Below are 25,918 nucleotides of genomic sequence, written 5' to 3'. Positions count from 1 at the left end.
TTTTATTTTATTTTCCCATTTTCCCATAGTATTTAAAAAACTGATTTCCCTGAGTTTAAATGTATAAATGTTGATGTACCATTATCTATATATATAAAATCGAAAGGTCACTCACTCATCACGAAATCTCAGAAACTACAAGTGCTAGGAATCTCAAATTTTGCATAGGAGTTATTTATAGGACGTAGGTGCTCGCTAAGACGGGAATTTGCAATATTCAACTTCTAAGGGTTTGTTTTTGGGGTTAAAAATTTGTATGAAACTTCGTTACTAATAACATTTGTCTTTGTCATTCGTTACTAAATGCTAGGAGTCTCAAATCTAGGATGTAGTCATGGAGACAGAAATTAATTATTATAATTATAACATAGTTCACGCGGGTGAAACCGCGAGCGGGGCGCTAGTACTTTATATATAAAAGGACTTGTCCTCACTGACTGAGGTAAGACGCACGCACAGCCGTAACCGCTGTGCGTAGAAACGTGAAATTTGGACAGATGTTTACTTTTGTAATCTGGACATCACTAAGAAGGGATTTTGAAAAATTTTAACCCTAAAGGGGTGATATAAGGGTTGAAAGTTTGTATGGAAAAAAAATTTAATCGGCACCGATTCTCATAAAATTTGAAATTCAGACTCTTAAAAGTATTTAATTGAACACATGTTTCATGGTTTTCTAGAATTCACCCCTAAGGTTGCAAATAAGGGGTTGAAAGTTTGTATGGAAAAATCGTTAAAACGCCACCCATTTTTATAAAATTTTAAATTTAGACTCTTAAAAATATTTCATTGAACACATGTTTCATGGGTTATTAGAATTCACCCTTAAATAAGCAAGCGAAGCTGCGCGCGTCCGCTAGTACTTTATAATTGACTTTATGACTAAATCAATGGTCCCAAGGTGAAATATCGCAAGTATCGTTTATTGCTGTTTTGATCTACTAACAAGGGTAGTTTTCTATTACATACACGTTTAAAAAACACATAAATAACTTTTTCTTCATTTAAAAAAAAAATCTGAAACATCTTAGTAGTAGTTTAAAAGACCGATAAAAATATTGCGATGTTCGCTTTCGATACTTTACCTTGGGAACATCCAAACTAAATAGTTATTTACAAAATGTCATAAAAATGGTACTTTTATGTATCGGTTTTTATAATCCTTATTAAAATCAATAAAATTATTCGATTTAGATCAAGAAAAAGCCAAAAGTAGTCAAATCTTCGTTATTTTATAAAGCTTAAAAGTTTCTGTTCGTATACACCAAACACCGGTAAGTACTATTAAGGAATATGAATCTTGAGTGGTGGTTACTTTGGCAGTTATAAGGTAAAAAAAAAGAGGTAAAGATGCAAAAAAAATAGTACCTAACTTTCGTTAAATTATAAAGGTCAATTTTTAAATATTTTTTTGGCTAATATTATTAGAAATGAATGGTTTTAACTTCCTGTCAGACATCCCCAAGTTCTATAAGCTTTACGAATATATGAGCAAATAATGTTTTTTAAATATTTAGTTAAAATTATTAATAAATTGTTTTAGTCAGTTACTACGTGAGTTCAGTATATTACATTCGTAGGCGCTTAGATAGTACTAGTTCACATAATAGTTTTTTTGTATATCTTATAGAAAAGGTATATAGAGACCGTAACAGTTGGCGCTCCGTTCTTTCTGACTCTCCCACTCCTACTACCACAGAACACATTTACTCCCTACTACTAATACAGCGTGAAGCTAAGTATTTAATTTCAATTGATTACGTATGCTTATCATTATTCTACACTAATCGTCATGGTACGTAAAACACATTTTTTGCAAATTCCATTTTTATAAATAAATAGGGGTAGTTCATAGATGCCACTTTAATAAACGTGCGTTATTAAAGTGGCATCTTTTATCAGCAAAATTTCAGCTTTAAACGCTGGTTTTAAAAATGACATTTTTTTCCGTTAAAAATAACAATTTTAGTAGAACTGCCATATAACATAGTTTAAAAATATATTTATATCTTATATTAAATAATTTTGACGTAAATTTTATCCATTGCAATTACAAAACGCAGCTGACAGTCAAAAGTCAAAAATCAATCTTTGTCACCAGCAGAGGGCGCTTGTAATCGCTCGGCCACGTAAGTCGGGGTCGTATTTTTCTTAAAAAAATTGTTTTACGTAGTAATTTTACTCTTTTGTGATAATATGTGAGAATGGTCTAGCTATACAAATTTGTGTGCAAAGTTTTTTGTGTTTTGACTTCGTCCCGCCATCGGTAAGTCATACAGTACATTTGTCCTTCCGTCATTCTTAGTGAATTAGCATTAATTAAACATCCTTTTCGATATCAAGTTTATTATCACAATACAAATACTTCTTTCGTATACCTTGATGTAGTGTTTACTTCTTGTAAAATGTAAGTAAAATAGTTGAATGTTACTTTTACAGATTGACTAGCCATGTCTCACATACCAAATCAATATAATAATGGTCCTGGCCAACCTAACTCACTTCCTGGGACTTTACAATATAATCAAATCCCAGCAAGCCAACTACCTGGACCTTTGAAACAAAGTGGTAACATGACTAATCCAACACCAATGGCTGTATACAATAGTCAAACAAATAACTATATCCAAAGTGCAAATAGCTCACCAGCTTTCAATAATCCTGGGATGATGTCACCACCACCAACAAGTCTGCAATCATCACCATTAAGACCAATGAAACCAGTTTTAAATCAAATGCAGAACATTCCATATAGCTCCGCTAATCCTCATTCCATGCCAAATGTATCATCGCCATCTTTTCCTCCCCTACAACAACAGCAAGTTAACCATAATGCTCCCCCTGTTGTTCCTTCTAGTCAATATAATCAGCCAATTATGAATGGACCAAATTCTGGACCCCAAGGGTTTATACATCATTACCCACCGTCAAGTTCATTTAGTCCTCCCCCTTTGGTAAATCAACCTCCTACAAGTGCTAACTTTGGACCTAGGCCACCCAATCCTGCCTATGGTCCTAGACCTCCAACATCAGTTCCTCCAGGACCAGTGACAAGTCAACCTAATGTTCCATTTAGTGGACCACCAATGTCTGTTGCTAGAAACAGTCCACTAACAACAGGACCACCACCTAGTAACTCACAGCCATCTAGTTTGCCACCTAATTTGTCTGGGCCCATGGGCCCACCGAGAGTTAATGCCGTTAATGGACCTTCAATGCTAGGACCACCAACCTCCCATATACCTCCAAGGGGCTTACCGAGTGGTCCTCTACAATCTGGTCCACAACCTTATTTGAGGCCACCAATGCCGCCAATGCAACCTAACATCAACCAGCCATTAAATGGCCCCAATGGGGAACCGGGAGGGCCAAATTATACATCTGGGCCATCGAGCTTGAGTGGGCCTGGTTTGCCAAGTGGACCAACATCAGGTCTAATGAGTCAGCCTCCAAAAAGTGGAATCGATGGGCCTCCAACTACAAATATGCAGAATAGATATCCTCAAATGCCCTACAACAATTTGAATGCTCAACAGCAAATGCAAGTGCAACAGAATATTTCAAAACAATTTCCAACGCACAATATGTACGGGGTGACTCAACAAATGAGTAACTTGAGTGTAACCAAACAAGGCTTTGATCAACTATGGGGTCATCAGATGGTCGATCTGCTACAATGTAAACATATCTTACCTGAATATCCTGAAGATCCAATGGAAATAAAGCTTGGAAATCAATTTGCTGATTCCCCTAATTGTAGTCCTGAGTGAGTACTATTTTTTCTTGTTAAAGCTAAAGGTTAAAGGCTTCTGTGGTACAGTATCTTAGTATAAATGCAATGGTTGTGGGTTTGATTCCTGCTGTTGCTAATGGCTTAAGTTTATTTTCTTGCTATAGCAAGACAAAATGTGGTGTTGAGATCCATCACTCTACACAAAATGTCTTGAATATTGGGCAGCAGGTGAGGAATGTATTGTTTTAACACTAGGTTCACTATGCCTACTATTGGTATACACATATAGTATATAAAATTATAACTTTTTATAGATAAATTAATTAATCAATTTTAGATATTTCTATAATATAATCCAAGATTTTTATCTGTCAAGTATTCTATAGTAAAAGTAATATTATTTAGTATTTTGGAGTGTATGACATTGTTTGACGAGATATACAAAAAAATATGTCTATAATCTAATTTTTATTTCAACAATTAAGTTTTAAAATGATCTTCTTACAAGTATAGATGGTTGTATTTGAAGTACATAGTTTAGTCGTTATCTTTACTATCAATAAATCTTGTACTGATTAAATTGATATGAAGGTCAAGAGTTTCAAAAAGTTTTAGAGGATTTTTTTATGTTATGGTTGATAGAAGCTCTAATATTCTAATATCTGTGGTTTTTAGTTAGTTAATAATTTCAAATAACTGTGCCTACGTCAATTTTTATGTTAAATGATATAACTAGAATACAATAGAAACAGGCATTAAATATCATTCCATGAACACTAGTGGGTAATGATCCTGATTTTAACTTAATACATTGTTTTATAAGCAATATTTTTTTTTCTATCACAAATATGCGAAAAAATACCTTAGGATTGACTATTTACTGGTGTAAAAAGCTGGCAGCTTCAAGAAATATCCAATACACGGCAGGTAAAATACGGATAGGAAAGGAACTCCGTTCCCCACTTTCCGTCGATTTTTTCGAGCCATTGCCATGTTGAGTGGCGTAACTAAACATCGGGTTTTTACATTGTTGCCAGAGCCAAGAAATGAAAATATTAAGATAATAATTCATTCCCTCGAGTGGTGATCGAATCCATAACCGTCGTGTTACAGTCACACCCTAGTGCACCTGAGTCACGATGGCTTCTTTCATCTATTATTCACACCATTTATGACTTAAACTTTAATATGTCTTTTATAAGTTTGCGCAATTAAGATCGATTGTTTTAAATTTGATAGCGACAATCATGTGGAATAATTGTTTCAATTTTTTATAAATATATTTTGAAAAAATTGGCTGGTCCAAAATGTATAACATTCTTAATATCTATATTAAGTGACACAACCACTTTCACTTTTGTAAACATTACGTATTGTAATTCATAAAGGCACGTGGCGACTTTTAATTTTACTTTCATTTCGTTATTATTTAAATCTCGTAATGTATCTTGGTAGTGTACATTTGGCCCCATTTTTTCACTAAAGGTTGACATCGACTTAGTTCAACTTACATTTCTCACCACTGTTTTTTTCTGATTAGCGGGGTTGGCAGTAAGAAACAGGTGTCAAACACTATGTTTTCCTTTTTACGCTCGTCATACCAGAGACTGCCTCAATACAAAGAATATATCTTATATGTTCATTGTACACCAAATATAGAAAAAAAAGGCATCTTCCCTTACTTTATATAGCTGGGAGCTTGACTCTCATTTTTGAGAATTTAAAATATTTCTGTTTCCTCTCTTAACGTGTCCACTTGCCATATAATGTTGTTTTTATTTATCGACGGAAGTAAAATAATACAATGATCCTATACTAATTTACGCTTATAGCACAATATTCGGAAGATATGTCAAGTTTAAAATATAAAAAGATTATAATTGCATATCCATACATATATTATATTATTTATTTACTTTTTATATGGAACTATTGATCGTGGCCCACGTTGTGACGATAACCTTATCTTAGCGTACTAAGTGTAGTCTCTTTGTAGAGAGTGCATCAGTCGCGGACATTGAACCAATTGTATCAAATTAACAGAATATCAACTAAATATAAACAAACATCTTTGTTTTATAGATGTTATATAGATGCATGTAAAATAAATTTGATAGCTATTCAATTTTTTCTCAAGTGCTATCTTTCTGCATAATTTTCTGTTTTTGCAATCTAATATACATAGAATCAGATGCAAATCCATTTTATGCTCTTATTCCTTCTCCTTAAACATTTATAACTAAATAAAGTTTTAAAAATCTTTAAAGAAGTAACGATTAACATACAATTGTGAGGAAAATATTAACCTCAAAAAGTTTAAAATAAGATAAACAAGTACTATAAGTTAACATTATAATATTTATTTAACTTAATCTACCCGCCGACCCGTTAACAGAGTCAATATACATATTTAACTCTGTCCTGCTATATTTCCTTTGCTATTTCTAATATTTGTTCAAAAAAGACAATTATAAAAAATTATCAGAATGCGATTTGAACTCATTACCAACGACTTACGTCGATAAAAATATTTAATATGTAAAACTGTATTCTTATGTCCTATTATTTAATGTTATATTAACAAAAAACCATCATCTAAATTAGTTAGCATATTTAATAATAGTTATATTTGTGTTTACCTTAAATTTGTTTATTTTTTCGATGTAGTGTTAAATTGTATCTATAACGATGTGTACAGAGTATTTTAACATCAGCATACCAAAATAGTATTAGAATTGGAGTAAATGATATACTGGGAAGTAGGTCATGGTTATATGTGTATACTATTCAAATCCATTTGTTTAGGTCTCTTTGTTTTTGGTATGCTTTCCCGAATGTCCATATCAAAATTTTGTTTTGTTTTTTAACAATATTGACTTCGAATCACGTACTTCGTTTATTTATGTATATGGTATGCAAAAAACTATTTTTTTTGTATATCATTTTAAAATGTTATTATAGTAAATTGTATAAGAATTTCTTGTGAGTGTAAATACTGAACATGTTTTGAAAAATCCGTAAATGCAAACAACCTATTTCTTTCCCAAAAAAATCTTTTCGTTACCGAGTAAATTACACAAAAAATCTATTTTTCTTTGTAATATACTCGGTAAGTAATTAATAGAATACATTTTTAACAATGTCATGTCGATATCTGGTATTTATTCAGTTTTTAGCGATGACCTTGATTGTCGAAAATCGCACGTAACTAAAGGTGAAAAAATTACCATCTAAAAATTTAAGTAATAATTGATTGTCATATTATTACATTATATATTTTTTTTAGCTTTTCGCTGTATTCCGCTCACAGGAGGGTTAGGCAGAGGGAACCTAGGCAGGTGTTAAGATACTGCGTTCCCCATTTTGCGCTGAATTCTGGAGGCATTGCGTGTTGAGTGGCGGAATTCAACGGAACACTTTCATGAATGGCCTCAATTTAATTACATTTACCAGTACAAATTATAAAATGTCAGAATAGCTACTTTTTATTGATGTGCAATATTTTTTAAAAAAAAATTTAAATAATAACTTAGACTATTCCTATACCTTGAACGAATTGATGACTTTGGAGCTAACAGAATAATGAGCCATTAAGAGCCTAGAATTTCTTGAATACATGAATAAGATAGTTATTAAGTATGATGTGAGCTAATAAATGCTGTAGTGTTTGAATATGAATTACATATAATTATTGCCTTTAAAATTGCCATTTCTTTTTGCATTATATTATATTTTTTTCTATTTTTTTTACAGGGTATTCAGATGTACAGTCAATCGCATTCCTGAGACAAACTCGCTGTTACAGAAGTCTAGATTACCTTTAGGAATCTTAATACATCCCTTTAAAGACTTAAATGTGAGTATTCAATCTTTATTAATACGTGTATTATATTAAGCTATATTTGTCCTACTATAGACAGACAAAAGGAAACCTGGTTAACGCGTTTCAAATAAGTATTATTTATTTAAAACATTTTCATTATGAAAGTGATGATTTTACCTCAAACAATATTAATTTTGGATTGTATGACAAAAGTATAGTTTAAAAATTTTTCCTTATAGCGATAATTTTACCTAATGCTTTTCATTTAAGGACCGTGTAAAATGCGCTTGGTAATTATGAAATATATGCGATATTTAATATTACATAGATATCGTAAATCTAGTATAGTTAAATTACGATAACTAACTTTGTTCAGGTGCTGTTTTATTATGTTCTTTATATTGACACTTAAACTCCTCTGTATTCGGAGGTCCATAAGCTGAAATAATATTTATTTTTTCTAACTACATTATATCGATATAATATACATACTTATAAGTGAATATATTGTGAGGAATGTAATGTTTTAACTTTAAAAGTCAAATGTTAAATGACAATAGCTCCAAATGCATTAAAATGTTTGCACGCAAATAATTAAATTACGTCACTTTGAAAACACTTGGACATAACTCGAGGTTTGAAATGTTAAATTCTTTAAATAAATCTATAATTATGTCAGTTACAAATAACTGACACTTTATTATATCTGGAAGTAGTAAATACTAGTTAGGGAGGCGAAGCAGCAAACTGTGGAGTCACTCGAGCGTCATGGAGACCTATTGGGTTGCGAAGCTTAGATGATAACAAGAAAAAAATGTCATATAAAAAATTTCGTTTGACCGGTGGGTTGAGGGGTTATAGATTTTCAAAAATGTAAAAAAAAACTGTTCCATGGACATACTCGAGCGCGTCAGATATTGATATCATCAATTGCCTACGTCTTCTTAAGCATGAAAATATGTTAATCTGACAGTTTCCATGGTGGAGGTGGTCGTACGTAAGAGTTAAAAATGGCAAAAAAAAAAATATTGTCGAGCGCGTCAGATTTTCTAAGGGGGTGTTAAGTGAACCTAAAAAAAAGCTCTTATGTAATAATCTGACGATTTGGATGTGACGCAAGCTCGTAATCGTTGTTTGAAAATGCAAAAAAAAAATCGTCATCTTGAAATACTCGAGCGCGTCAGATTAAGATATATATGGTTCATCTTCATGCCCTAGACGTGATATCTCAAAATCAGACGATTATCTGAAGGGACTTGCTTAATCTGACAATTATTAATATTTTTTTTAACCAATACAAGAAACAAGTCAGCTTTACGTTGTATCCCGCACACAGCAGGGTAGGCAGAGGGAACCTAAGGTTAAGACACTCTGTTCCTCACTTTCTGCCAAATTTTGAAGGCATTGAGTGTTGAGTAGCAGCACTTAACGTCACTGTTTTGCCTCGACACCAGAGCGAAGAAATGGAAATATAAATCTCAATAAATATTTCATCTCCTGGAATGGAGATTGAACCCACAACCAGTCTGTTTTACTGTCACACTTTGTGCCACTGCGCCACGACTGGCCTCAATTTTTTTATTCATTGAACGCAATCAACAGAAAAGCTCAAGAAATAGAATGTAACTAAAAGAATGTATGTTTGAAATAGAATACTTGCATTTATAAAAAAAAAGTACAAAAAAAATTTTTTTTTCAAGTATTTTTTTTAATTTATCATCTTCATTGATGAGTTAGGGACCAATAAATAAAAAAAGAGTGCGATAGGAATAGAAATACGGTGAGAGGAATATATGCAATTCTTAGGTATATTAAACTTTATCAATCAATTTCTATTACTTCGGTTTGTGGAATTTGTCAGATTATATGTTTTTCGTAATCCTTGAATGATTCCCTTCAAAATAAAAAAAAAATTAGCCGCGCTCGAGAATGTCCAGATAACGTTTTTTTTTTACAACTTTGGAGCCCTCCCCCTCCTTTGCGTCACCCTCAAATTGTCAGATTAGTGGAATACACACGATTTAGCATGTAACTAACTTACCCTATCTTAATCTGACGCGCTCGAGAATGTCCGATGATCAATTTTTTTTTACTAATCTGATCCTTTATCCTAGACGCGCGGCCATACATAGGAAGCTCATATTTGGTGGAAGTACGTAACCGAGTACAAGGAATCCCCAGTATCTTAATCTGATGCGCTCGAATGACTCCACAAAGTCCCCTCTTCGCCGCCCCTACTATACGTACAATATAGATAAATATGTATCGGTTAGGCGCAAGGAAATGACGTCAAAATATGTACAATTAAGTATAATTGTTATTTTTATACCTCAAGATTATATATTTGATTACGTATTTGATATACGTCGTACAAGTAGTAAGTTATTGTTAAAGGTTTTTATACTTAGGTCAGGCAGATGGATTTCTTGTCATCCTATCTGACAATAATCTTTAGATATATCAATTACTTTGCTTTGTTATTATGTGAATTTTATCAACGCATTAGGTGTTTCCTTTGGTTTAAAAGATTTAAGTACCGATATTATTTCCATTTTATTAATTGTCACTCGCCAAATATGCACGTTCGGCAATGAGGCATTATTTAAAGTAAAAAAAAAAAAAAAACCAGTCAAGGGCGAGTCAAACTCGCCCACCGAGGGTCTCGTATCAATTTTATGATTAACCCACGAGAAGTACAATTAATAAAAAATAATTGATTGAATAATAATTTTATTATGATATAAAAATGTCATTATTTGTTTGGTTTACTTATATATACTTACTTAGTAATAGATTATCAATTGCTATTACAGAAAAATGTGAGCAATGCGTGAAGTACTAAGAAAGATAAAGACTGTCGATACCATTTACAGTAAAATCATTACATTAAAATAACTAACTAACTTTTTTTCAGCATTTACCAGTAATACAATGTACGACGATAGTAAGATGTCGGGCGTGTCGTACTTACATCAATCCCTTTGTATACTTCGTAGATTCGAAGCGCTGGAAGTGCAACCTGTGTTACAGAGTCAACGAATGTGAGTGTTGCGTCATTTATTTATGTTGTTGCGTTTAAAGATGATTACATTGATATTTAGCTTCAGCTTCGGAATACAGATATATTCCGCACTCGGCAGGGTAGGCAGAGGGAACCTAGTGTTAAAACTTTCCGTTCCCCAATTTCCACTGAGTTTTTAGAGGCATTGGCCTTGGTGGCAGAGCGAAGAAATTAAAAAAATAATGAATAATAATTCATTCCCCCGAGTGTGAATCGAACCCATATCCGTCGCGTTACAGTCACACCTTTATACCCTTGCGCCACTACGGCCTCATATAACTCTGTATAACAAAATAAAATCAAACGAATATTTTATGGGAATATTTATGCTTTCTATCGTCATTTAGATAGTAGATATAGCTTCGTCATGGTGTTAATTACTCATTAAAGTAACTATTTTAAAAACTTAACATTTTTTTCCATTTGTAGTATTTTTATTTTGAAGAGCTGCAAAATGTATGGTCTATAAATATTTTTTTTATTGAAATAACACTTTATTGCAGTGCCAGAGGAATTCCAATACGATCCTCTAAGCAAGTCCTACGGCGATCCGTCCAGAAGACCAGAAATAAAATCAGCTACAATAGAGTTTATAGCGCCCAGTGAATACATGCTGCGTCCCCCGCAACCTGCTGTGTATCTGTTTTTGTTTGATGTCTCACAAATTGCGAGGGATTCTGGATATTTACAGGTAATTAAGATATTTTTTTTAGTTTCACGCTATTGCTTAACAAGGCAGGCTCAGCTATATTATAATAATTAATTAATTTAATTTTATTCCTTCCTTCCTCTAATTATCAATTATTTTTTTTAAGACATTGCGTGTTGATCTGCCGAGCTTAACATCGGACTTTGTTTTGTTACCAGATAGGGGAAATGGAAATAATGCTCCCGAGTGGGAACCAAACCCATAATCGTCACGCTTACAATCAAATGTTATACCTTATTTATATATATTTTATTGGCCATGACATTATAAATATATAATTTTATTAAATCTATCCTCCACAGGTAGTGTGCGACACCCTAAAGGACAACCTGGACAAGCTGCCGGGCGACGCGCGCACGCAAGTAGGTTTCATATGCTACGACGAGCATATACACTACTATTTGATGAGCGACGGCCTGACGAGACCTAAGGAAATGACGGTTTTGGATATAGATGGTGAGTGACATTTGAACAGGAGTGTATGTCGAATAAATGGTCCTCTGGCGGCGAATCTGCCCCGATTTATTATTATTTCCTCGCTTTTCAACGAAGCTTAAGCGCGTCGTTGAGTTCCGCCACTCAACACGCTTGGTTAAAAAAATTCGGCGGTGCGTTGGAAACTTACTTCTCTGGCATCAAATTTATGAGCTTATGTGAGACAATAAAATTTTTCTTTTTCTTGATATTTTGGTTTATATGCTTTGATACGCACATATATACTATTTTATATTATTTGATGATCATGAGACTGATACGGCTTAAGGTATAAAAAGGCATTGCCAGAAATTAAAAAATATTCAAAGAACCGCCATTGTAGAAAATTTTATAATTTTCCAGATATATTTCTACCGTCACCAGAATCGTTACTAGTAAATCTAGGGGAATACAAGGATTTAATAAAGGAGCTACTAACAATACTTCCTCAACGTTACTCCAATCCCGGCGTGCCCGCGTCGGCATTGGGCGCCGCTTTGCAAGCCGCATATAAACTTATGGTATGTTTTTTAGAAATCGTATAAATATTTGAAGACTTCTTGGAATCTTATCTGCTTGGCTTTAGTTTATATTTTTTGTTAATGTCTCTGTCTTCTAAAAAAAGTAATTTTCCGTCCTAAGTTTGGGATAACATTTTAAAAATGTTTAAAATATTATTAAAATATAGATATTATATATTTATATTATTTTTAAATATAAATATATTTAAAAATGTCATAAATATTTGTTATAATTTTTACTGTAATGCAATATATTTGCAGACGAAGCCGCAGATAGATAGTAAATATATTTATTTTTGTAATAATTTTGGAGAAACTAATAATTGTAACAACAATATAAAACATTTATATAAACAAGGTTCAAGTGTAGGGGTTCGGATTGAGTGTCTGTAGTATTAAATTAATACTTATTAATGTAGTAGTATTAAATTAAAAAAGGATAACCTAACCTACTAAAGGCTGATTTGATTGATTGAACCTAACCTACTTTTATATTCTTTGTTGTTATTTTTTTTTATTTAAATTACATTTAATGTTTCGGTGCCTTTACATGTTTTCCCTTATATTTTTTTTGTTTACCGAAATCCCGATATAAATTTTGTTTACTCTAAAACTAAGCTAAACATTAAAACTTTAATCTCTTAATTTAATTTTTAATATAATATGTGTATATTAGTATAGGATATCTAAATTTGTGTTTCAGTCACCTACAGGTGGACGAATAACAGTGTTCCAAACATGCTTGCCTAATATTGGACCTGGAGCCTTGCAGTCAAGGTATATTTTCTTATTAATGTATTTTTTATATTATAGAATACTATGCTAGTCCGCCCTGAAGTTAGTTTCTGAAATTTCGCGCATTGTGCACTAGGGAAAGAAATAATAAAAAGTAAGAAAAAACCTAAAATCAAATATGCGCAGCCATCTAACTAGCTAACTTCAGGGTGGCTACGACTTATCGAATATAGTATACTCCAGTAAAAAAATGTTTTATTAAGGCCTTTACAATAATACATTCTTACTCCGTTACAGAGAGGACCCCAACGCGCGTTCGTCGAAAGACGTGGCGCACCTCAACCCCGCCACGGATTTCTACAAGCGGCTGGCACTGGACTGCAGCGGCGCGCAGGTCGCCGTCGATCTGTTCCTGCTCAGCTCGCAATACTGCGATCTGGCTTCGTTAAGTTAGTAGTTTTTTAGCTGTCTCTCGCTTATATCATGCTTGACAGAGGGAACCTAATGTTCAGATACTCCGTTCTCTATTTTCCATTGAATTTTCTGAAACATTGCATTTTTTTTATTTAACTAGTTCGTTGTGCAGCATCTGACTGTAAACACAACAGTTGTAGGTTCGATTCCTATTTGGTAGTAGGAGTTATTTCCTCTGGTAACAAAATAAAGCGCGACGTTTAGTTTCCCCACTTAATACACAATGTTTCGAAAATGAGGTAGAAATGGGACACGGAGTGTCTTAACACGAAGAAGGTAGACGGTTCCTAATGTAAGTTATGTAATGTTCATCATTTTGCGCCGAATTTTCGAGGCATTGCATGTTCAGTGGCGGAAGTCAATCAGTTGCGCTTTGTCTATAAATAAATAATAATCAATTTCCCCGAGTGGGAATCGAACCCACAACGGTCTTGTTTACAGTCATACGTTTGTACCACTGCGCTACGTCTTCCTCAAATGCGAAGCAGCTTCTAATAAAATAAATTACTATTCCAGGTGGCATGAGTAAATTCAGCGCGGGCACAGTGTATCATATTCCATTGTTCAAAGCTCAAAGGATGTGGCAATCTGAACAATTAACTAATATGCTGACGAGATATCTAACAAGGAAGATTGGATTTGAAGCCGTTATGAGAGTTAGGTGTACTAGGTCAGTTGAAAATGTAGTTCCTTTAGAATAATGGTCGGTAATAGTCGCCTACAAGTCGTGAGTTGTTTCGATTTTAGTATTTTATACTTGATTATTTTTTTTCGGAAAGAACAATGCGCGAAAGATTAAGAAAGTCTAATTTTAGAGCGACCACGACCTGTTGGCCGAAAAGTTGTTCGTTCAAATCTTATACGATTTCCAAAAAATATATTTTTCTTTCCCAATTGGACAATAATATTTTTTAAATGTTTTATATCTTTAATTTCAGAGGTATAACGATACACACGTTCCACGGTAATTTCTTCGTGAGATCAACAGATCTACTGTCTCTACCGAATGTGTCCCCGGACGCTGGTTTCGGAATGCAATTGGCTATAGAGGAGTCGTTGTCTGACTTACAGCAAGTTTGCTTCCAAGCCGCTTTATTGTACACAAGCAGTAAAGGTGAGTGAAATTAAACTTTTATTTCAACTTTACGCTGTATAGCATAGATAGCAAAGAACGGAGAGTCAATTAAATCTGTTATCCCTTTCCGCGTCCAAGTGATGAGTGGCGGAACAACGTATTTTTTAAACCAGAGCGGGAAAATGAAAATAATGTATTCCTTCGAGTTGGGACTACATCAGATACAGTTAACTTAAAATTTATTCAGTTAATGTAATTACAATATTTATAAGATATGATGATGATATTTTGTATTGATTTTTTATGATTTTTACAGGTGAACGAAGGATACGTGTCCATACATTAGCGTTACCAATAGCGACCACCCTGCCTGACTTGTTGCACGCTGCAGATCAACAATGTATCATTGGATTACTTAGTAAAATGGGTGAGAATTTATATCCTTTTTAATCATTTATATGATAATAATATTAATAATTTATCTATATATTATATTTTTATAATGTTATTATCAATAATAACATTATAAAAATATATTTGGATAAATTAATTTATTTACAATCTTTTTTTTTAATAAAAATAAAATCCGTCATTTGTTACGTACATACTCGTACATTTTTGTGCCATTTGAATGAGTCTTTAAAAAATACAAAATCGGCCTTTGTTTAATTTTATATAGTAGAGAATACAAATTAATTAATTATAGAGTACTCATAGTTTTTTTTAAATGTATTTTCTCTTCTGAGAATTTACTTAATAGGCTAAATGTTTCTAAATGTATTATCTTGTTCTTAGCGGTAGACAGAAGTGTGTCAGCATCGATGTCCGAAGCGAAAGAGGCGTTGATCAATGCAGCTGTAGACGTGCTGTGTGCTCACCGCCTCGCACAGAACCTGCCTGCTGGTGTGTCGTCACCAGCTCTACACGCACCATACTGCTTGAGACTGCTGCCCTTGTTCATATTGGCTGTGTTGAAGCGGGTAAATTGAAAATTGTTATTATTAAATCTTTAAGCTTAAGTACATAATAAAGTAGATAATTGTTACATTGCAACATTGTTGTATAGCTGAACTTAACGTAGCGCTCGCCTTTTTAAAAGAGTGAAGAAAACCACGACGGTCTCAATGATTTGTTTACTATTTTTTATCATCATATTTATTATAAACAATTAATAGTTGTTTTCAAGAATAATTTCATTTAGTATTGTTGAAAACAGAAAGCGTTCCGCACGGGCACGTCGACGCGACTGGACGAGCGCGTGGCGGACATGTGCCTGATGAAGTGCGCGCCGCTGCCACAACTGCTGCGCGCTGTGTACCCCGACCTGTACTCACTGCACGCGCTGCACGCCGCGCCCCCCGCCCCTACCGCCGCCCCCGACCACGACCTGCCGCGACTGCAGCTCACCGCCGAACGGTCAGTGTATATTTATATTATAAACACGCACACACTTGCCCGCAATCATACAGAAATGTATAAGACAGAGTGCATATTATTGCTAACATCGCCAGGCCGATCGACAGCGGCAAGCCCGTTAAGCGTTCGTGTGAATATGGATATAGGTATGTGTTACTACTTTACTGACACATACCTATATACATAACATAGTATTAGTTAGTTAACAAAAAATAATAGAAATTAGTATTAGTCAGTTAACAAAAATAACAAATTTTCAGAGTGAACATAAACGGTGCATATTTATTAGACGATGGTGAAACAATGATCATTTACATCTGTCATGGTGTCAGTCCCGCTTTCCTGTCAGACATGTTCGGGGTCGCCGCGTTCAGCCAAATACAAGACGAATCAAGAACTTTACCGCAAGTAGAGACGGATGGAAATGAAGCGTTACACGCTTTTATAGATAAGCTGAATGAGGATCGCCCGTACCCATCTGGCGTGTTGATACTTAGGTATGTTGTTTATTTTTAATCTGTTTGATTATTTTTTACAAAACCACAGATTAAAATTTTAAATTGTAACGTTACGTATTAGTATGTTATAATATAGATACTAAGATATAAAATTGAACAAAATATTTTTTACATTTTTTCTTTTTTAAGTGTGGAATAACTTTAAAATATAAAAAAAGAAAAAATAATAAAAATAGCATTCTCTCGCCAAGTGATAATTCTAAGCTGTAAATTATCTTTGGGTAGCGAAAATTTATATGAAGATCTCCCTACAGAGATGCTAGCAACAAATGTAAGTCCGTTCGAAGTAGCGTCAGAGTGCTTGAACGGTTTCCAAGAAGCGCGGATTCAATTCCAGCTACATCAAATTTTTACAAGTATTCTAAAAAGAAAATAAGAACTTATTCCCCCCAGTGAAAATCGAACCCATAATGTCTTCATTTTTATATAACTTACATTTTTATCACTATGAGTTACAAAAAAGAATAATACTGTACGATTAAGTGGTGGCCGCGTGAAGTTAGTTTTTGCATTTTTTGCGAATTGTTCTGTCAGGAAGGAACACTCAAAAGTAAGAAAAATCATATTAAATCTGCGCAGTCATCAGAAGCTAACTTCAGGACGGGTACGACTGTTCGACCGTACTGTAAATTAATGAAATTCTAATTCTATGTCTTTTATTATAGGGACAACTCGCCATCCCGACAACTATTCACAGAGCGTTTGATAGAAGATCGTGTAGAATCAGCGTTTTCTTACTACGAATTCCTTCAGCACGTGAAAACTCAAGTGAAGTGAAAGTGACAAGGCATTGCCGCGTCATTGACTTCGAGTCTAGACGTGACAATAACGTGACAATACCGTGACGTGACGTGACACGAATTAGTGACACTGCCCTAAACAGATAATCTATAGGAGTGGTATGTTAAAGTGGATTTTATTCGTCGTATATATTTTTTTGTATTGTTGATGAAATTGATTTTTTATATACATAATAATGATTATAATGAAACTTGCAATTTTTTTATTTAACTTTTTAAAATTCAAAATGCGGTGAGATTAACAAATCAAAATAAAATCCAATCTAAACACTAAGACTGTCTTAATTACGGCATCCATTTCGTATCGTTTGATATATATACAACATTTTCTTTATCATTTCGATTTATTAAATAAAATCGATTAATAAATGTCTTCATAACCACGTCTAAAACAAATGTTGGCATGTTATAGTTTTGTAAGAAATATAAGATGGAAGCTTTTTTTAAATCTACGCCAGCTTCAACGTGTTACGAAATTTTTTATATTGTTTTAAGTATTATATTGTAAATATTATATATCATTATAAATGTATTACATGTTTTGATTAACTATGAAATTAAATGGGGAAAGTGTATCTTGTATCTCACTCATATTTTATATTAGTGAGAGAGATGTCAATAACAGTTTTGCCCTCTCTGTCTATACTGAAAGGGATAAAGCGAGTAATCCTAGGCTTTTGAAATAAAATATCTATTATTATTAAGGTTGTTGTATATATGAATTAAATAAACCCAATATTTTTTGTTTATCAAAATAATTTCCGAGTATTTATATTTCTGTTTTCATTTTTTAATACAAAGTGTAACTAAATATTATATATAATATTTCAGTTGAAATAGATTTAATAAATGTATTAAAAATAAAACGAATCTTTAAATTATGCTAACAAATTATGATACTATTTTTTGTTGTATAAACGAAACGAACGTATTTCACGAACAGACAGACAATATTTTAATTGGGAGGTAATGGTAAAAAAATATAAAATGTTTGTAGTAATTAGCTAGTAATGGGTCTATAGGAGTAAAATAAATTGTGTATTTCCTTTATTTAATGTGGATTATAATTATATTATGCGATTTTTTTTAAAACAAAATTGGACCTCTTGATACAATCACTAAGAATTATTCAATAGATATGTCCCTGTTAATTTATCAGACAAATGTATATAATAAAAGAAATTAGATTTTATTTCAGCTGCTTAGTACATTTTATTATTTAAATATAATAATATATATAATTACCTACAACATTTGAATACACAATTAAGGTTTTAGCCAGAAAGTTTAAAAATAAAAGGTAAAGATTGTTTAATTAGGATTTTAAATCGATATTAAATTTTTTTATTATTTATAAATCTATCCTTTAATTCGTTTTTATAAATTTAATCCACCTTTATATTTGAAATTCGTCATTCACTTAATAAATATTTATTGGAAAGTTCAGAGTAAGAAAAAAATCGGCGCAGCTAATTATAATGGGCCCACGATTCATAGACCTTACTATATTTATACCAAAAATATCCTATAGGAATGTTGATAGTATCTTTAGCTAGGTGTCTATTAAAACAAAATAACAACATGGCGAAATTGTAGTTTTTAAATTATTTCCTATTATGAAAGTATTTTTTTAAAACCAACAATCTCTTTGTATGATAATATGCAATCATTTTTTATTGTGTTGGTATTAGGTTGTTTACTTAGTTTTAGTCTTATTTATGCTTTCAATATTTACTTATTTTTAGATATTTCGTTCATTTTACAAGATGGCTTTTTGCTTCATGACAACCAGCTGTTTCTGACATAAACAAAATGCCATACATTAGAGGAAGATAAATACACCTATTTTTATGGTTTTAATAATTTAAATTGCTTTAAATTTAAGTTGATTTTTTTATTTTTCTCATACTCATTGTAAAATGTATGTTTCCTTATAATAAATATTTTTTCGTGTTATTGTTTCATTCATTTAACAAATGTGAAGTACTTTAAATATTTTTTACTTAATCATAATGATTGTTTAATAAACATTAAATATTATTTGTTACAATGTAAATATTATATAGCAAGCAAATCAATAAAATAAATTTGCACATTTTTTACTAAATTAACAGCCAAGTAGCTGATTTTTTTAATGTTTGGTAAACATAAAAGATTTTTTATATCTATAAAGTAATACTTAAAAAAAAATAAGTAATAATAATTTCAATAATAATTTTCAGTCCACAAATTGAGTGTAAGGATAGATTTGAACCTCTTTATTCATAGTACTTTCAGACGGTACTCATGACCTACATAATATTATAGATTAGTTTCCTTATTTTTATAAATACTTATTTTTATTTCATCATCTAAAGTTTGAAAGTTCGCCAGTTTATTAATAATAAGTACGATTTAGTGAAAATATTACTCAAGTTTACATATTGTTTTAATTGTATTTATGGGTCTGACTCTTGTTATAATCAATACATTAAAGGCCCTTTCTTGGATGACGATTTCTTTTAAAGTATAATTGATTGATAATTGATTTATGAAAAATACATAAAAAGGAGTATATTTTTTCAATGTTATTAGTAACTAAAAATCGATATCCAAATAATTGGTCTTTCATAAGAAAACCAACACACATATATATATACAATATAGTTCGTAAATACTTATATGTTTAAATGGTAAGCCCAGAAGTGTCACGATTTTATAATAAAATTGGCGATGCAATGTCCGTCGCGACTGAAGTAAGGCAGATTGTAAAATATTTTAATTAATTGTTAGCGGACTGAACTTGGGGAGCCTTGTAACTTGTTTCAATATAAAGAATTCAAAACCATTGTTGTTTTTATTGTCTCTTGTATGTACACTGAATTAAATTGGTTTATAATTTATATTGCAGCTCGAGAGGTTTAAGTTGAGCTTTGCTTTTATATAAATGTTTCGAAAAGTAAAACCTAAAATGTATTATTAAAGATCAATAAAAAAATCTGACAAAAAAAAACGTTATTGTATCGTCATAATTGTCACACTCGTCTGATGCATCGTTTGTGATGAATCGTTATCGTTCCTTTATATCAACAAGAACAGCTCTGTTTTCACGAATTTTTCATTTTTTACTCTTGGTCATACTTATATATTTTTCCATTTTTGTAGCGATAGTGCCAACTTAGACTCACAAAATCGAACATTAAGTATGAAATATGTGACGCTGCCAACAGTACAAGAGGGCGATTGTCAAAACAGTATAAACCGGTTTACACACATCTACTATATATTCTACTATATATACTATAATATAGTATTATATGAACAGTTACAAAAATGCAATGTTCATCTTAAATCTCGCGAGATGTAAGAAATTGGAATATTCGAATTAATATTATTTATTAATATTATAATATTTAATTATGAATTATACATAGATGTACCTATTTATAAATATGCAATAATATATTACATACTTATAGAGAACATTAATTGATCATAAAGTTAGAAATATTTATCCTTTACTTATCTATTCATGTTTCCTTCTGTAGTTAGTCGTAGGTACAATATAATCTTAAAAAATAAGAAGCCCAGCCTCAAATCCCTTTGCTTTAATAAAAATATAGTATTATAACAATATAAATGTACAAATAACTATAAAAATCAATATATATATATATATATACTTCAATCATGTCTCCTTTTTTAAGACACCACAACAACTCACACATTCAATATTGACACTAAAACTCTTGTCCAATTTAAATGGCCACTGATTTTTAGGGGCATATTCGTTTCTAAATATTGCTTCATCTATGAGAGCCCAAATCCATAGATGGGTTCTGGCGCGCAAGAACTTAGAAGAAGATTCTATAACAGCATTAATCGCTCTTCGACACACTGCGTCTCGTTTTGAGGTCGTGTTGAATGATAGATTTTTGATATTACACCTGAACACCTATAAAATTGTGGGTAAATTAGAAAGCCTTTATTTGTGCAATTTTTTTTTTCAATCAATTAAGTTACAGTCTTTTTACCTATCATTAAAAAAAATAAGATTTTTCAATAGTGAACAAATGAACCATTTGTATGATTGCTTAGACGATATAATATGCTTTATGGGCAGTAAATATATTAAATTTGAAAACAATACGATAATTACCTCATGTCCACACATTTCGAATACGCAGTAATTTATAAACTCTACCGGAACGAGGTCCACGCGAAATCCCAACGTTTGGAGATGTTCTAGAGCAAAATAATAATATATGACTTGACCTCTGTCCTGTCTTATTATAATTTTCTATTAGTGGTAATAAAAATGTAATGTTTTATTTCCAAGATTATACTTATAATAGATATTTATGAATAAATATCGCAGAAATAAAAATAGGTACAAAATTATTGCTAGTACATACTTAAGTACTCTTTTTTATTTCACCCAATGACATTGATTCTTATCATCACCTTTATGTTAAATTTTCCTGCTGTGCGGGATACAGCGTGAAGCTGATTTAGTTAAAAGTTACTTGAAAGAAAGTTATGTACAAACATGTTTTACCTTTAACTCCCCGTAATTTTTGTGGTCTATGCGAAAAAGTGTAAAACGATTCATTTGGTCCATAATAAATCCTTACATATCGTACTGCCATTTTTTTAAAATAATAAATAGAAGCATACGTAAAATGCCATCTTGTAGTACTTATATAAATTTAGGATGACAATGTTTCTTGTATAAGAATCTCGGCGTAGTGTGTTATTTTCATTTAATATGCGGCATCTACAATTTTCAAAGTTATAACGTATAAGGGGTTTTAAAGCCTATAAAAGAAAATGAATTTGGAGTCAGTAGTGTCTAATATTCGACATTGTACAAAAACAGTAAACACATTTTTTGATGGTTGAAATGAAGGAAGAGACGTCACAATAAATGTCATGTAAGCTACATACGTTTAAACCGTAAAAAAATAAGAATATCGAACGAAGGTTTCTCATTTTTTCATTTTGAAGTACTGTTGTGTTTTAAGATGGCTTTCGTTTTTGTTAGGTGTTTACGTTTTTAGGGTTTAAGACCCGAACCTTTTAAGGAAAAAAGGAACACTTATAGCCGTCCGTCTGTCTGTCTGGCTGTGAAGAGCCTTTATCTCAGGAACGCTTGGAAAATTAAATCAAGTTAATCAAGTTAAAATTTAAACCATATACTCAGTTCTACGGCCCTATGATGACATTTATTTTTAAAAAGTAGATAGCCGTTTATATAGGAAAAAACGCGTATTTCAGCACTATAAAGTGAATCAAAATTAATAGGGTACTTCTGGTTAGCCGAGAACTATGAAATTGGGCAGCTCTTAGTTGGTCTACAGGTAGTATCTACTAGTTCAGGAAATCTAAAAACTACATTTGTGCTCGATCACTGGTTACGTTATGCACTACACGCAACAGTGCCTTTAAAAGTTAAAAGAACTATTGAATAGAGAGAATGAGTAATTAAGTTTTTTTTAGCATTTTGTATTTTTTTCTATATATTTTTCATATTATGCTTGTTCATAATGGAGGATATAAAGTTTTTCTCACTTTGAGGCAATTTTAAACAGACATCGTTTAGCTTATGAAATCGAAAAAAAAATAAATGTAAGAAATGTATGTAGTGTACTACATATTTTATTATATTTATTAAAAAAAAATTATTATTAGTAAATGAGGAACGAATTGTCTTAATACTATGTTCCGTCTACCTACTCTGCTGTGTGCGGAATACAGCGTAAAGTTGAAAAAGAAAAAATAGAAGAAAATAAATGATTATTTTAAGATTTTATATAGGTAGTTATATTATTATTTACATGCTAATTAAAAAGTGCCCCGGTATCAAATGATATAGTAGTATATTAATATGTAACCAAAAGATTATTTTTTATCAGACAAAGTATTACCTGCATAAATGTTATCTGTTAAAATTTTAATGCAATAATAAATTAAGGATTTTTTCATTTGCATTTGCATTAAATCTATATAACATCGTAATTTCCAAATATTTTCCTATTGTGCCACCACGGCGTCAAGCAGATGATATCTCGATTACATGGATCTGGAAACATCTTTCACAAGTGAAAGAGGTAAACAACCGATAGTAATTATTGTTAATGTTGCCGCCACTATTTAGATAAGTATATCATTAGTATAGTCATTGGAGTTATAAAAAAACAAAACATTTAACGACCAAATCATCTACCGTTCCAATTTCCTTATACAAACAATCTTCATATCGTAGCATAAGCCAATTTTAAATAATAACGCAAGAAAATATCTTTTAAGATTAATTAAATCTACGAAAGCTAATTTTATTATTAATAGATATTATAATAGTTAACAAATCGCAGTTCGGCCTAAAACGTAGAAAAATCAATGTGTGATATAATATGTATGTATAGAAGTAGTTCTATACACACATATATCACACAAACATACATCTATGCAAAAAATACATTTATGTATCAAAGGCTCTACGGTCATAAAATAATCTTGATTATATTAATATCAGTATATGTATATATATTTAGGTTAGTTTGGTGTAGTTCGAGGTATTTCAGAACATCGATGTGAGCGTTGATGAGATCTACGGTGTGGCACGCTTGCCTAGCAGATACCTATTCACTCTGGTTTTGAAGACCCTTATATTGTATGTCTTAGGAAATTAGAGCAAATGGAGTTTCTAAGACGTATAAAATATTATTTTAACTCGAGTATTCTATAATCTACATATTATAATTTACTTAGTATAGTAATATATATTGTTTCATTTGTTCCTTAGTTTCAACTTCAGAGGAACTCCATCAATAACCCCCTGTGTAATGTTTAACCTTGGATTGACTTGCAATTTCCTGAGGGTTCTGCTGGATGGTTCTACTGAAAACTTATACAACAGTGCGGCCAGTCCTGCCAAAGATTGCATGTGACCCAATCTAGCCCCTGAAATAATAGTTAATAATTTAGAATGTTTAAAAGTTACATTGAAAGTTGTTACTGGACTTTTTTTATGATGATGAAAAAAGTAAGCAGCTTCTTAAATATATACTTACCTATGCATCCTCTGGGGCCTTCGCCGAAAGGCAAATAAACGTATTTGTGTCTTTTCTTCTCTTCTTCTGCGTTAAATCTATCTGGTAAAAATTTATCGGGATTTTTAAAGTACTTTGGATCATTTTGAATTGCTTCGACCGGAATAATAATTTTAACTCCAGGATCAATAGTGACACCAATCTGTGGAATTGTATATTTTCTTGCGCAAACTCTATGTAAAGTTCCTAGAACAGGAAATATTCTTAAAGACTCTTTGAACGCCATATCCAGTAGAGTAAATTCTGAGACAGCGTCATAACATAATTTATTATCGTATTTAGCTAGAACCTGGTCGATTTCATTTTGTACTTTTTCTTGTATATCTGGGTTGAAAGCTAGTTCATGTAAAGTGTAGCTGGTGGATGAAGACGAAGTTTCAAATCCTGCAGCGAAGAATATGAAGACTTGTGCTATCATACAAATTAAGTCCATGTCCATTTCTACCATTTTTGGTGACCCATCTGGTTGTCTTTCCTCAATAGACTCTCCTACTATTTTACCTTTAGAAGCCAGATCTAACAGTAAGTCTACAAAGTCATTTCTTCCAGTAGGCTTATAATTTCTCTGTTCGAATACTTTCTTTATCATTTCAACGAATGTTTTTTCAAGATTTGGATCAAAAAGATTAAGACTACTTCTGAGCTCTGGGAATATTTCCCATAACCCATGTAAAAGAACTTCTTTGTTCGAACGAGAAAAAATTTCTTTACCTATTTCACGAAAAATTGAATTTTCATTGTTGATTGTATCCATTTCTATGCCAAGGCCACATGCACCGATGAAATCTGTAGTAAATCTGGCCATAAGTTCACGGACGTCACATTCTCCACCTTTAGCAATAATATCTTCGCCAAGACCATATAGCTTTTCCGTACATTTAATTATAAGGGGAAACATACTCTTAAGTTTAGCAGTTGTGAATGCTGGAGTTAATCTTTGACGTATAAGCTTCCAAGCATCACCGTCAGCATTAAAAATATTTTTTAATAATGGTTCCTTTTTCACATCTCTTCCTTGGCCCCGCATATGAAAATCAGCAAAATTTACATTTAAAATGTTTCTTACTATCTCAGGATCTCTAATTATCAATTCCGGTGTCACTCCACTGAAATAGCCCACGACTTTTTCTTCAGGGTATTTGTAATACAGTTCAGAAGCTACTGTAGTTATACTTTTTATAGCAAATGCCTTTTTTAAGTGATTGCCAAATATAGGCAACGTCGGGTCACATTTTATATTTCTTTTCGCCCAGTAGTTGTGATTTCGAGTAGTATAGAAATATAACACTATAACCAAAACGATAATTATTACAATCATCCTGTCGCTTTAACATTCAAACAACAACTAATATTTGCTACGTACGGCTCTTTGTACTTTGTACTCTTATCTGCAACAGTCGTACTTAATACACATAATTATATATCGTTATTATTATACTCGTAATTTAAATGAAATCAGTTTTGTAGATCTCTAATCTCCACATAAAT

At 32.0% G+C, this 25,918-nt stretch overlaps 3 protein-coding genes across 3 annotated transcripts; 1 reads left to right on the top strand and 2 right to left on the bottom strand.

The window, feature by feature from the left end:
* The first annotated feature begins 2,092 nt into the window (after positions 1 to 2,092).
* Positions 2,093 to 20,166, top strand: Sec24AB (Protein transport protein Sec24AB). Its single transcript, XM_085196927.1, has 16 exons — positions 2,093 to 2,266; positions 2,440 to 3,766; positions 7,487 to 7,589; positions 10,471 to 10,597; positions 11,121 to 11,308; positions 11,629 to 11,782; positions 12,164 to 12,321; positions 13,025 to 13,098; positions 13,354 to 13,505; positions 14,047 to 14,200; positions 14,469 to 14,644; positions 14,922 to 15,032; positions 15,401 to 15,585; positions 15,822 to 16,021; positions 16,282 to 16,518; positions 17,205 to 20,166. The coding sequence occupies exons 2-16, from the start codon at positions 2,451 to 2,453 to the stop codon at positions 17,314 to 17,316; spliced, it is 3,447 nt and encodes a 1,148-aa protein (XP_085053053.1). The 5' UTR covers positions 2,093 to 2,266; positions 2,440 to 2,450; the 3' UTR covers positions 17,317 to 20,166.
* LOC146532839 (UPF0728 protein C10orf53 homolog) lies at positions 19,676 to 23,006 on the bottom strand. The gene is made up of 3 exons (XM_085196932.1): positions 21,877 to 23,006; positions 21,478 to 21,563; positions 19,676 to 21,273 (listed from the first exon to the last, which is right to left on the bottom strand). The coding sequence occupies exons 1-3, from the start codon at positions 21,965 to 21,967 to the stop codon at positions 21,007 to 21,009; spliced, it is 444 nt and encodes a 147-aa protein (XP_085053058.1). The 5' UTR covers positions 21,968 to 23,006; the 3' UTR covers positions 19,676 to 21,006.
* Positions 23,007 to 23,881: 875 nt separating this feature from the next.
* On the bottom strand, positions 23,882 to 25,787 carry LOC146532838 (cytochrome P450 6B6-like). The gene is made up of 2 exons (XM_085196930.1): positions 24,392 to 25,787; positions 23,882 to 24,281 (listed from the first exon to the last, which is right to left on the bottom strand). Exons 1-2 carry the CDS (start codon positions 25,746 to 25,748, stop codon positions 24,109 to 24,111), a joined length of 1,530 nt encoding a protein of 509 aa, XP_085053056.1. The 5' UTR covers positions 25,749 to 25,787; the 3' UTR covers positions 23,882 to 24,108.
* Positions 25,788 to 25,918: the final 131 nt, after the last annotated feature.

The sequence above is a fragment of the Heliconius melpomene genome, chromosome 13, assembly GCF_056956725.1.
Source record: "Heliconius melpomene rosina isolate 202511_hmr_F chromosome 13, ASM5695672v1, whole genome shotgun sequence".
Classification (NCBI taxonomy): domain Eukaryota; kingdom Metazoa; phylum Arthropoda; class Insecta; order Lepidoptera; family Nymphalidae; genus Heliconius; species Heliconius melpomene.
Note: the sequence above shows the minus strand (reverse complement) of the source record. Positions and strands in the feature narration are given on the sequence as shown.